The sequence below is a fragment of the Volvox carteri genome, assembly GCF_000143455.1.
Source record: "Volvox carteri f. nagariensis unplaced genomic scaffold VOLCAscaffold_56, whole genome shotgun sequence".
Taxonomy (NCBI): domain Eukaryota; kingdom Viridiplantae; phylum Chlorophyta; class Chlorophyceae; order Chlamydomonadales; family Volvocaceae; genus Volvox; species Volvox carteri.
This window is the reverse complement of record NW_003307599.1, coordinates 871,527-885,388: the sequence shown is the minus strand read 5'-3', so window position 1 is coordinate 885,388 and position 13,862 is coordinate 871,527. Positions and strand designations below refer to the sequence as shown.

Sequence of the window (13,862 nt, the reverse complement as noted above, 5' to 3'; positions counted from 1 at the left end):
TTCGTAGTTGATATGTGTGCCGTACTGTGTACCAGATACTACAGAGACCTGCTGTGCACATCATCATACGTACCATATTCTCGGAAAATGGATGTCCTGGCGGAATACCGTAAAGTCAACAGCGCGAAGATCACCGTCTGGCTGGGGCATCCTAGCCAGTAACTAAGAACAAATTTATGACCGTCATCCATTACTCCTGATGCTTGAGGTGCCACACCTATATGCATAATTAGTAACATAGTAGTCGCATAAATGCATTATAAACAGTGGGCAGCAGGCGAGCAGGAGCGCCAGACCGTACGTGCCGGCAGTGCAGCCATGCACCACGAACATACAGACAGACAGCCACCCGCTGCCAGGTTTGCCGCAACCAGCCTGATCGGCGACACGTGCATGGGTAATGTGGTATTGTCTGCTCGTCCATCTGTAAGCCATTGCATACTGTACACCTATAAACGATCTATTCCTCGATCCCATCATACGACCATACGATGACTTTGGCTATAGACCATACAATACATTACAGACGCTTGGCACGCATACACGCACGCACCATACGTGAGTAGCAAGCAAGCAGCTAACGAACGCCTCGAGACATTACGGCTCACGATACACGTACACACCACGTGCATGTGTAAGGATCCGATTGGAAACCGGAAATCATTGCATGGTTAATTGCAAATTGCAAGGAAAGCCTGTTTATATGCTAGTAAGCTCCAAACTAGGAGAGGCCAACCACAAAAGATGTTGCGAACGCAATGTCATAGTGATGCGTTTGGAGGTTTATAAATAAAGTGGCCAGCACAACATTTACTCATGCCAGCGTCCTCCGTGTACGGCACCCGCTCCAGGCCTTTGCCCCCACAGAAGCCCCTTGCCAGCGCTAGGGGGCCTGAGGGCAAAACACACACCTCAGGTGCCCTCCCTGGGCAGCGTGGCACTAAAACGAACTAGAGGACGCGGTCACGGCGGATGGCCGCCGACCTGCAAAATAGTCAGCACACACAGTCGTACGGTATTACTGTGTTTCCTTAACCGTCCCAGGTGCATATGCCTCCATTCAATACACATATGCATAGCGTTCATCCATGCATCCATACACACATCACAACTTCTTGCAAAGATTATCGCATTCTCCCTGCCTTCGGCTTCAGCAATTTCGCTCCTGGCTTCTTATCAAGTTTTTGTCCTTACACATTGTATTGGTGGTATGTCGAGCCATCTGGCAACATTAGCCTGTGCACGCCCAACAAACGCATATGCGTTGTGCACATGCGTCAAGGAAACCGCGTTGAGCGCCTAAATGCGGCCCTCAAATATGGTGACACGTCCAGGTGCACAGTACTTTACTAAGCATGTCGGTAAGACCAGGCAAAGAGTGCTCAGGGAGATGCCAAGGGGGCTGAACCCTTGTTACATTCCTTTCCCCCTCGAGCAAACGTCCTCGGGCGCCCCCGGGCATATCCCGTAGGATTATGGTTGATTGATATCCCGTAGAATTGTGAGTTTATTTGTTATTATGACATTTCGTCCGTCCCCCTCCGAGATGGAGGTCTTTATTATTTACTCAGCTGGTAGACTTCTCGCCCACCCGGGAATCCGTCTTCGGGGTAAAAGTATGCTACATCGTGCCTGGTGAGCACTATGATTATGACCGGTTTCGATCCGAGGAGTTCCCAACTTTTAGCAATTCGCACCAGAGACCCGCCAAAGAGTGTACTACGAGAGATGCCAAGGGAGCTGACCCCTCCTTACCTTGCGGTTCAGGGCGCCAATGCGTCTAAGTCCCACCCACATCATTTTGAGCAAAATGCATCCAGATATGAATCACATACACAAGACACGTACGTAACGGCCGGAAGAGCCCAAGCCTAGAAAGATGCAACCATGCACTTGCGAGCAAGCCAGCCAGGATATATGGACCCAGCTAATACACTTCCAAGTGATTCAAGAATAGAAGAAAACATTTACGATTATGCGCACATAGTTGGCGCCTGCGTGCGCAATTTGAATAAATTCCACCCTCCTGTAGCCGCCCTTGGTCTACCGCAGCTAGCCTAGGCCACTGTTGCTGCTGCTCCTCGAGCCGCTCCTCCTGTTTGTGGGACTGAATTGGAAGATGAGGAATCACCCCAAAGGTCCACCTCGATGGTATCCGTGAGCTGTGCCCGGACATTGGACTGCTGCGGTCCGCGCGCCAGCTGCTGTTCGCATCGGAGCTGCTGACCTTGCTGCAGGGCAGGCGGGTTGACCAGGGATGGTGGCTGCAGCTGCTGCTCCTGCGGTTGCTGCTGAAGTTGCAGAGGCGGAGCGGAGGCATACAGACGTATGTGAATGCATGCAGGGAAGGACATGCGCGGCGCATGTGTGTTAGGGAACCAAGCACAAAATCAGTGCAGGATAACCCAAGATCTCTCATGCGGTTTTCAATGGCTACACACGAAACAGGCACGAAGTGTGGCTGCTGACTAAACGACTGTATGACCATACACAATATCGGCCCCTCCTTTGCCTGCAGCTTCCCAGCTATGTATGTCGAACTTGCCTCGCTCATCCGCCCCTTTTCACTACTGACCAGGATCAACGCCAGCTCCTTGATTGCCTCTGCAGCCGCTGGCCGTCGGTCAGGATCCGTCTCCCAGCAGGCTAGCAGCAGACGACCCAGCTTGGATGGGCAGCGCTCGGAGGCCAGGAGTTCATCCAGGGAAAGGCGCATACCGTTGAACGCTACCTGCATATGCGGACACATATTCACGCTGAGTAGCGGCTGGGATTTCCCGAATACATTGCTGGATGGAAACCCAGGACAGAGAGAGGACCTCCAACCTTGCCGCCCGTCCTGCAAGGTCCCAGATGTCCTTGCATGCCGGTCCACTGGACTGTTGTGTATTAGCATGGGGGGGGCATTGAACCTCCGTACATGTCTTCACACTTGCAGGGCTCCTGCCAGACCAGGTGGTCAGCAGGAGAGCTAGCGGTCCAAAGCAGCAGTTGAACGGCCGGTTCACACAGCATGCCACTGCAGCCATGAGACTGTTCGTGATCAGACCATCACCATCAGTCATGAACCCGAGCCTGCACCCACCGTCAGGCCGATTTCCAGCGGGCTCATTCCAGGCCAGGGCCTCTCGCAGGCCAGCATCTCCCACAGCAGCACACCCAGCGCGAACATGTCCTGGTGAGGGCGCAGCAGGGTGCGTGGTGAGGGCGGAGGCCACAGCTATTAGGCGGCCATCGGTGTCAGTATCACCACGACACACACATAAACATGAAGGCTACGGCGTCATGACGAGAGACGTGGGATACACTGACCATGCGGAGATGCCAGCCATTGCTTGTTATATGACGGGGCTGGGTAGGTTGTGGCAGTGACAGTGCGGCCTAGCCTGCCTGCTTGCGGGACCCGCGCACAGGATAAGCACAAAAACGGTATGTACTGCAGGCCACTTGCCAGTTAGGTAGCCCAGGTGATTGGTTTTGTCGACTCAGGGCACGTAAATCGTCAGCCTGCTAGCTCCCTGCATCTGTGATACGAGATACCCCTTCCCACACCGCAGTATGTCAGTGGGTTCCCTCATCTGCCCTGCCTCTCTCCCGCACGCCTTCACTGGATCCCTCCCTTACCGCTTTATGTGTGACCTGACGGTTTTGCAAGTCGAAGCACTCCTGTGTACGTGCATATGTGCAGCAGCAAGGCGGGTGTGGCACCAAGGATTCGGTATGGCGTAGGCAGATAGAGAAACCTAGACATAGGCAGGCTTGGGTAAACAGGTGCAGACAGCGTCTTCAAAACGTTTGGTCGTCTATGGTTGGGATCCTGGTATAGTAGAAACGGACGGTCCCTATCTATTATACCAGGGCACGATCTATAGATGACGAGATGCTTTTACGTAAAGAAGGTATGGAATGGAAAAGCATGCCTTCATACATACATACATATGTATGCTGTGTGCTCCCGACCCTTGCGACCCTTGCGCTGTGTTTCGGCTTCGGCCCCCGGCTCTCGCGGCCCACAGTGTAATCTAAGTCATACATACATACATGCATGCATACATGCATACACTCACATTCAGCTTACAGTGTCCAACCACATGCAAGGCATTCATAATCATAGCCAGTTCTCCTATTACCAACTAGGTAACTGAGAAACGCATATAATAAATCTAATACAATTTGAATCTACACCTCAGCCTAAACAAAGGCGCGTATAAAGGTGTCGGGGTGTAGAGGTTATTGGTCCGCCAGGTGAATGTGCCCTCCTGCTAATTGATGGCGTAATACCCAAATCCATTGGCCTAAGAGTCTGGAATGGAGTTATCGCCGCCATTGATCCGTCAGAGTAGCTGTAGTAGGGGCAGATGCACCCATACCTCCCTAATCCATACAGCCATACATTCACACTCGGCTTACATACAGAGGCCGACCCAATGCTTTTCAGGGGCCACAAGGCAATGGTCATCTAGAACTCTAGCCAGGTTCCCTATTATCAACAAGTAAAATAACTGGGTAACCTGCAAGCCATCAGCAGAGCAGCCAATGAACAGCTGACGAAAGGAAACCCCGCCCAATCCCAGCCACAGAGCCCCGATGGCATCCATGATGAATAACCCCAACATGGTGAATGAACTCACCGGTGCCATGTATGCGGGCTGAATGGACGAGCAGTCCGGTCCAGGTAGAGTGTCGTGAACGTACGGCGATTGTTGATGAGGGAGGTGAGCGGATCAATCGGTTTTAGTTTGGTAGAGAGGAATGGCTGGCCGGCGCTTACATGCACAAACTATGGACGCTGTCACCATCACCACCACCGCGGACGCTGAAAGCAGCTAAAGAAGCCTACGAAACTTGGCCATGCCATGCTGGCTGCCATAAATTTATGGTGAGGTTGTTACATTTCAGACCATCAGAAGTGCCGCACACACCGGTACATACCGGTAGATTAGGGTTTCCCGGGCGAGTAGATAGATGCTCACTATAAGGTTTCCTGAGCTACTGTGGAGCCGAGTACAGTTAGTTCCACCATAGGGCACCAATTAGTCGTATTTGGATTGTGTGATTCCACTGCCCCCGTCCTGGCAGCCTACCTTTCCTCAATCCTGCGGTCCTTGTCGCCTCTTTCACTTTACCCTTACCCGCCCACTCACCGTGCCCGCATTCGGATGCTCCGTTGGAGCCACCGTCACACGAAGCCGAGACAGCCCAAAGTCCTGCAGGAATCGATAGAGTTACGGTACGCAGCTTCATACGGCATGCAACTGACCAGTTGGGGGTACATACGTCTACACACATAACTATAAGATGCAGTGGGGCTACCTACGCTGAATCGATTGCAGGTGCCAAATAGAATGGGCCACATTGTACCTGGCTTCTTTTTCTTCAGTTCCTCAACTCACAACGAGTCACGTACCGCAAGCTTAACTGTGGGCCGGTCGCTGTGGGGGTCGTTGAGCAGCACGTTGGCAGGCTGATAGGTGCGAGACGGCCAGGCAGAAGGTACAGGGAAGGGAGGGCAAAGGGAGGGCAGGAATGAGCCACATGCAGCACCAAGAGCGGATGCACTCCACGCCGCCCATACCCCAGCGGCACATCAGAGGCACCAGTGGAACGAGGGCGGGGGCGAGAGGAGGGGGTATCAGGTAGCGGAAGGAAGGAGGGGTGCAGTGAAGGCGAAGGCACCGAGCAGGTCGAGTAGCTTCGAGCTGAATCGTTCCTAATTTCCCAAGCCACATACACCTAAATGCGCGAGATGTCCGTCATTCGCTGACAACTGGCTAGCTAGCCGCTACACGAACGACATTGACATGTACAAGTTACAAACGATCGTACGACTCCATACCTTGAGGTCCCGGTGAGTGATGGTGGGGTGCAGGTAGGCCAGCGCGTTGGCAATGGATATGGCGATATGAAGCACCTGACGGGGTAACAGCAGCAGCAGCAGCAGCAGGAGCGGGTGGGGCACGGATGGATGCGGGCACACTTAGGCGCCCGGGTCGTGCATGCAGGGCCCTGCCTGGTTGGTTAGTCGTGGCAGAAGCAGTGTTTTAGCTTCCCGTGTCCTTGGTGGAGATACCTAACAATGGTTAGGTCGTCACTGAGGCTGAGGCTTGTTGGGGCGGATGCACGACAAGGCCCGGCCAATGTTCCCATTATCTCTCATGATCCTTACCATGTTTAGTAAGTGCAGGCCTCAGGCAGCACAAAAGCGCCCCGAGGCAGCCGGCATGGCATGGGATGAACACCCGAACCATGCACAGGCAGGCAGGCAGGAGGGTGAGCACGTGAAGGAACACTACAACTCTTCACCTACCACCTACCACCCTGCACCCAACGTCGACTATCAGCTCCATTTCTGGTGCAATTATCTCGACATATGTACACGTCATCATATTTATGGTGTACTAGCTTGCCTTAGGCAGCGGCATCGGTGGGGCTGTCGGGTCTCCGTACATAAGGCAATCCAGAGAAGTCTCCATAAGCTCCAGAACCAAACATAGCCGCGGCGACTCCACACAGGCCGCCAGCAATCGCACAACATTTGGGTGATAACAGCGGCTCAGCACCTAGGTGTACGGATGAAGGACGATGTACGAAGTCACTGTCAGGAACTGTAGCGCACCAGTAGCATGCACCACTTCGCCACTGCAGGACACATCTGGCTAACAGACTTGTGAGGAGTGACATGGTGTGCGCGTGCCTGCACGTTATGCATGGCGTGGGGGGAGCCAAACCCAGCCGCACCTACCCCCAGCCCACCCCCATGCACCCTACCTGCACTTCCTGCGCAAAGCTGGAGGCAAAGGCCTCGACGGAGCACCCCCAGGGCCCGTCGCTGGCCAGAAGCTTCACAGCCACTTGCTGCCCCCGGTAAGTACCTTCCACCACTCGACCAAAGGTGCCCTTGCCGCGTACCACCGAAGACAGCTCCACCACACTGCTACCAGTACAGGGAGGTGCACCACCAGCACTGCCGCTGCCACTGCCGCTGACCTCCTCCTCCTTCGAGTGCAGGGGTACGACACCCGTGACGGCACCTGCTGTGGGACTGTTGCTGCTGTTGCCAGCCTCAGCATCAGCGCCGGGGTCCACTAACCGCACACGCAGCTCCAGGTTGGGTTGCGGCCGCGTGTCTAGGGTAATGACCACAGCAGCCTGTTCCAGATGCGTCACCACGGTCGGCCTGGTGCCCACCACCTCCTCCTGCTCGCCAGGCTGCACTTCCCCTGGTTCCGCTGCAACTTCTGGTATTGCAGTAGTAGGGGGGTAAGCGGAACAGCCGTACCAGGGAAGGGCAGCAGTGATTAGGAATATTAACCATGCCGGATGGATGGACAGGCAGCAGCAAGCATCTATTAGTAGTTACATCGTACGGTAATCACTGCCGAGAACTGAAGCACCTCATCATTTGACGCGACCTAAGCAATATATTCTGTCATGCAGGGACGCCGCAGCATACAACGCAGCTAGGCAGCCGCCAGGTCACAACTAACTGACTGGCGGACTCGCCTGACTTGGGAAGGTGGTTACGGGGGGTCGCAGGTGAGGCCCCGCGTCCGCCGCTCCCGTCCTCATAAGCAGTACCAGTAATGTTCAGCTGAGAGGCTGGGCCTGGGCAACTGTTGGCAGATACACACATACGCACATACGTCACATACAACAGCAATGGGGGCTGGGCATGGAACAACTGAGAGCTAGCAGCAGCAGACGTCGCATGAAGGAAAAGTGCAAGCATGACGGCCGGCTTACATGGGTGACCAGCAGCATTTGTTATGACTGGATGAGCGGCTAGGAAGGCATGACTCAAATACACCACCCCACACAAAGGATTGCTACTGCGCCAGTTAGTGATCTAGGGCGGGCTCCCCCTTAAGTCATCCCGTATCACAAACTCGCAGCTACTACGCAAATAGGGCTATGTGTTGCTAGCTTCTCACAAAACCGTGCATGTGCATGTGTTTTAATGATCTGAGACGCGATAAGGGAAGTGCCGATGGGGGTACACGAGAGTAACTTTACCGAAGTGAGCTCTGTAGCCCAGCGACGTCTTATAACTTTTCAGTGGAAAACTGTAAACATTGCTTAAATCTTTCAAGGAGATGTTGAATAGAAGCGTGATATCAAGAACCCGTATAAACACGCGGCGCTGTAGTGGAGAAGAATGACTGGGTGGTGGGAGCGACTGGGTGCGTATGTGTCTGTGTGTGTGACACCAAGTCTATCTCCCTTACCTTCTCAACTGCAGGCAGCTGCGACCGAAGTTGTTCGTCAAAAAAGAAAGAATGTTCATGATCGCGCGACTGCCGCCAACATCTTTGCAGTATTCCTGCAGCCGCTTCGAGCGCGCTGCAGCAGCCACCATCAACGCGACTAGGGACACGGTAACCACGGTCCCTGCATACGTGTTGTGTTTGCGTGCATGAACAGGTCATGGTTATGAGCTCATGTCTGTGTATGACTTAGAGCTCATGTCTGTATGTGTACATGTCGTCTCGTGGTAGGCCTCTGCCCGCCGGGATGTGGTGGGGACTCAAGCCAGCCGCCATTAATCTCGGGCTGTGCATCTAACCATGGCACAGGGCCAATAACCAGCCGGGGACAGTCTCGAACCCTACTACTGGGCTATACAAGCTGCACTCTCTGAACCATTTGTGATCCATCTTGGATTCGGATCTGCAACCTTGCGATCTTTAATCCTTGTCCTCAAGGAGTGGCTTTTCCAGAGATATATTCAGAAACGTAACCTGGATAATAGGAGCAAGAAACATGCTCCCTGCACAACATCTCGAACCGCCTTTTTGGCATGCGGCATGTGCAGAATATGCACGTGTACCTTCACTCCGCTGTCTTTCTGCCCACCCCGCCCTGTCCAGCATCACCCACCCACCTGCCACTACAGCCCCTACTACCACTGCACGGCTGGGGGCCTGGTCTTCCTCCGCGCCACTTGCCGCCGGCGGTGCGCTGTCCTGCCGCTGCGTCTGCTTCACTTGCGGTGAAGAGGCATTACCATCAAGGGCCCGAAGCAGCGGATCTGGTCGGTAATCGTCTAAGAAAGACGTCGTAACATTCTCAAACTGGCGCTTAGTTTCCTGATAGCAGACTAGGGGCGCGGCCTGCTGCTTTGTGAGGCACGTAATGTTCACGGGATGTTCAGACCGGACGGTGACATTTTGAAGAAGGAATATGGTGTTGGTGGGGACGGGCTGGTCTGAGGACGGGTCAATGCGGTTGCCGTTACCAGCCATCTCCACTACGAAGCCACCATCTGGCCAACACCGTTGCAGTGGCGGCACGGAGGACCCGTTGCGGCAGTCAACCTGTTGCAGACAGGGACCAAGGCTTAACCAGCAAGATGATCACTGCATAGGCAGGCAAACTCCTACAGGGTATGTGATTCCTGGGTAGACCCCCGACATTGTCGGAAACGTGAGATTGTGGCTAGCTGCGGAGATGGTAAATTGAGGTCACTCTTCATGGACCGAGATTCGCATGCTGGACTGGTGGCGAGATCGCTGAAACCTCTGTCTCGACGGATGTTCGGGTGACATGATGCGGAAGGATTCTAGAAGGCAGAATCAACCGCCTTGGACTTCCAGTTCGTATGGCGTAGTACAGTGTGATAGTGGTGGACGGCGGTGTATGGTGTTCAACCCTAGATAGACAATCCAAATGTGTTTGATTGGCCCAGAAGCCTCCCACTCTGCAACAACCACTTGTTGCCTGTAGGCAAGTAAGCTGCCACGCAGGCCTTCATGGCAGCACAAGGCAATGTTGCGAGCACGCAGGCGATGCGTGCAACCTAGCCACCTACCTCCGGATAGTGGTAATTCAGCAGGACCAGCTGTTTGGCATTCGGGTATTTCGCCGGCCTCTCGACTGCCTTAACGGTTTGCAGCTTCAATTTGGATGGGAAGCCGAACCCTGGCGACACATGCGGGTGCAGCAGGGGTGAGTGAAACCCGTCACCACGCACATGCATATGCACCCCCGATCAGCCCAAAAGCCTCGCACTCTGTAACAACATTACATTACATGCGCCCTGTTGAAGAAGCCCACACCGTACCAACGCGACTGCTGTACTTATGATATCTGCTGATGCTGCTGATGGCAACAGGACATAGCCAACGGGATTGTCCGTGCGTGAATGGATGGAGGAGTGCATGCTCCAGGCACCATGCTGACGGAATAGACTTTCTGGCCTCTTGCTCATTACCAGTATGCATGTGCGTAGTGAGTGCTGGCATACCAGTGTAAATAGTATGTTCATGCCCGCATCAACACGTGCATGCATTTCCCAAATACCAGTGATGAAAGAAGTGTATATCATCAGCACATGGAGGTGGATGCATCCATGTGCGGCTGTACTGGATGTTGGGCATCAAGATACGCATGGTTGGTTGGACTTACTCATTGACATGGCTGCTGGCCCGAACTGCATTTCTGACTCTTGGTTTGGCAACGTGGGAGCCAGGAAGGAAAAGCCTGCGCAACACCGGTCAATCAGTTTGCCATGCATGGCTGAACGTGCAATAAACTGATGGGGCCGTCGCCTGCTGGCAGTAGTGAGCGCCATCGACTCGCAATCAGGTAGCCAGTGTCAAGCTGCTAGCGAAATGCTTGATGCGATGGGTTAGTCATCCTCGTGCATCGCTTATGGGACGGAGCTAGTTGGAGGAAAGGTGAATGAAGCCTGGCGGCACTGGCTACCAGCGCGTGGCATGTACGACACCTCTGTCCTGGATCAACCGCAGCCGAAGCGAACAACATGAACAGCACTTGAAATAGCTGCTCCACTGTGGCTTTCCGGGCTGTATGCATGCATGTGTACACCACCAGGCGAGTAAAGTCAGCTAACTTGCCCTGTTCGCGATAGTTGTTGTCGCCGTTTGCACCGTCCAGGAACAGGAAGCGGATAGCCCAGATGACCGTGTCCATGAGCCGAACCTGATGATACATGACAAGGACCGCAAGGGTGGCGGACGAGATGTACATGTAAGTACGGCAGCAATGTGGGACATTGTCAGCCTAGCAACAGCATACATGCGTATATTGCACAGGACGTTAATCTTTCGTTCCATTCAAACCGTAGATGATGACACCGGCTTGACATCCTTTTCAGGCACCATAAATACCTGCTGGCAACTTGATAGATGGTGCGTGTGAAAGGGTGTATGGTGCGCGCTGTCCTCTTGTTGTGATATCAGGACCAGTGACCACTGAGGAAAAAGGGTAACGCGCGGGTCCCTAGTATGCATGCACCGCCCTTGCACTAACAACACACCATCGAACGTCTGTGTATGAAATAACGCTACAGTGTACCTGAGTATGCACAGCACGCCCGTCTTTGCTCACCACGTCCCTAACGTAATGAAGGCGCAGGAGCGGCCAGTCCGCCTCGTCTCCTTCCAACGTCAAATTGCGGGTAATGGGGATGGGCAGGTTGCCGCCGACCGCCTCCCAGGTATCAGGCGGGACATCGACCAGTGGAGATGTGAGAACGATACGTTTGACAGCTGGATCCCGCAAGGCGGCCACAAAGAGGGAGCCATCTGATACATTTGCCACTCCCGAGCTGCTGACAAGCAGCCGGCCGTGCCGGTGTTGTCCCAGCCTCGAAAAACCTGTCCCGGATACGAAATGGGCCTTCGTGCTGCCTCTGCAGGCGCTGAAGACATTATGTCCCTGTATAAGCAACAGAGCTAGACATATACGAAGCGCTTTCCATGCTGCATAGAATCCGGCAGCTGGGCGGGGCACTATTTCCGATGCAACGCTGCTGCGCACAATCTTGCTGACATCGTAAACAATGTGACGAATATGTCGGGTCATTCAACGTGTTATACTTAATGACATGAACGCGCAAGTCGACCACAGCATGAAGCGGCTAAAAGCTCACTGAGCTTACTTTACAAAGAAGTAATAATATTGTTGGAGCCTAAGGCATGTAAACATATTTTTATTTACTCAAGGCATGTCTCTCGTGCGATGCCTGGGGTAAGCACTCGTATTGCACAACATAGGTTAACCATGGCCTAGCGCGTCTCGGAAAACAACTAATATCGGTTTACTCTGAAATGGTGCACAATCTTGTCACTGTTTGTTGGATGGCGGATGGCGGTTAAGGACACAAGCGTTGTATGCGGCCCATGCCCATGCTTTTTGTAATGACGAGATTAGGATCGGTTCATAGGCCAACTGAAAGGGCATGGGCTCCGTTTCTGGTTGGGATGTCAAAATGTTTCATCACGTTGTGAGACTTCATGGTATGCCACAAAAGATTATTTCCGACCGTGACCCGAGATTTAAGAATCTGTTTTTACCGGCTTTGCTAAATCGAGCTGGTGCGAAACAAAACACGAGTACCGCTTTTCACCCTGAAACCGATGGACAAACCGAACGAATCAACCGAATCCTTGGAGATATGTTACGACAATACGTTTCGACTGACACTGAACAATGGGATCGTTATCTCGATGCTGCTGAATTCGCGATTAACAATCTGCGAAACAGAACCATGGGTCAGTCACCTTTCTTTCTGAACTACGGTTTCCACCCGCGAACGCCTTTACAGTTGGAACTTGCTGATACCGTTCCCGCTGCTAAGGTGTACGTAGATACGTTTCATGAACGACTGAATCTTGCGAAACGATTTTATCAACCTGCGCAAGACCGAGCCGTACAACAAGAAAGTAAGAAACGACGTACCGTGACCCTACATGTTGGTCAACAGGTATTACTGAGTACGAAAAACTGTCTATACAGAAAGGTACACGAAAACTGATGCCCCGTTGGATTGGACCCTTTCCGATTACTGAAATGGTTAATTCCGTTACTTTCCGTTTGGATTTGCCTCCTGAATACCGATTCCACGATGTGTTTCATGTGTCCTTACTCCGACCTTACTGTGCTGACGTCCCTGATGGACCTGTTCAGCCTCCGAAAGCTTTGGAACTTGACCCTGTCACTTCCAAGCCTGTCTGGACGATTGAACGAATCCTGAAGCACGAAACCCGTAAACTGAGAAAACGAACCTTATACCGATTTCTGGTGAAATGGAAAGGACATACTGATGAAAACAATACGTGGCTTGATGCTTTTGATATTTCCGATCGAAATCTGATTACCGAGTACTGGAAAGCTCACCCGGAACACAGCGAGGACGCTGGTTCCTGGGGGGAGGAGGCAGCTGTTGTAGCGCGATAGCTACACAGTAATGATGAGCTTATTAAGAAATATGCGAATCAGTTATGACTATGAAATCTTCTGAAAACTGACATGGCTGTCAAGGAATCGTTTGTAAGAATTCACCGGAACTGAACATCAAGAATCTGTACGACAGCCTTACCGAAATCCATAAATTTACTGAAATCGTCACAGAACGGACGTGGGTTTGTTTAGAATTCATATTCTACTCACGTTCGGAGCGCGGTCTTATACCGTGGTCGGGGCAGTGCCGGCCTGAGACATACTTCATGGGCCTGTAGCACTGCACTACACTACAACAGGCAGTGCGTACGGTGCTGTACGGTGATGTTTTCCGTGTGTGTTATGGCTGCGGCACCAGAACGCAAGCTGCGATTGTGTCTGCTGAGCGTTGAGCAGCCGGCCTGGACCGCGGACCTAGCGGCCGAGTCCCTGCTGTCCCTGGCAACGGCATCTCAGACTCATACGTTTAAGCCCAAGCAAGGGGCTGTCGGTGGCAGGTCGCGGACCTCCAGACTACGTGTAACGGCCAATCACTCTTAGCCGTGTCTGGTAGGTTCCAGAGACACTGCCTCTTCAACAGGTTATGAGCCCCGGCTTCCTGCCTCCAGCACTCTGACAAGCATAGCTCCCACAGCATCAGCACTGCTGCGACAAGCATA

The 13,862-nt window shown here is 53.0% G+C and overlaps 1 protein-coding gene across 1 annotated transcript; it reads right to left on the bottom strand.

Annotated features, from left to right (window-relative positions):
* Positions 1 to 2,057: 2,057 nt before the first annotated feature.
* VOLCADRAFT_107045 (uncharacterized protein) lies at positions 2,058 to 11,826 on the bottom strand (the record flags this gene model as incomplete). Its single annotated transcript, XM_002955939.1, has 17 exons — positions 2,058 to 2,291; positions 2,576 to 2,731; positions 3,086 to 3,175; positions 3,625 to 3,666; positions 4,632 to 4,649; positions 5,145 to 5,207; positions 5,408 to 5,464; positions 5,837 to 5,911; positions 6,408 to 6,560; positions 6,769 to 7,238; positions 7,492 to 7,613; positions 8,226 to 8,388; positions 8,882 to 9,314; positions 9,809 to 9,918; positions 10,405 to 10,547; positions 10,727 to 10,941; positions 11,350 to 11,826. 17 exons carry the CDS (start codon positions 11,824 to 11,826, stop codon positions 2,058 to 2,060), a joined length of 3,021 nt encoding a protein of 1,006 aa, XP_002955985.1.
* Between the last annotated feature and the right edge of the window lie 2,036 nt (positions 11,827 to 13,862).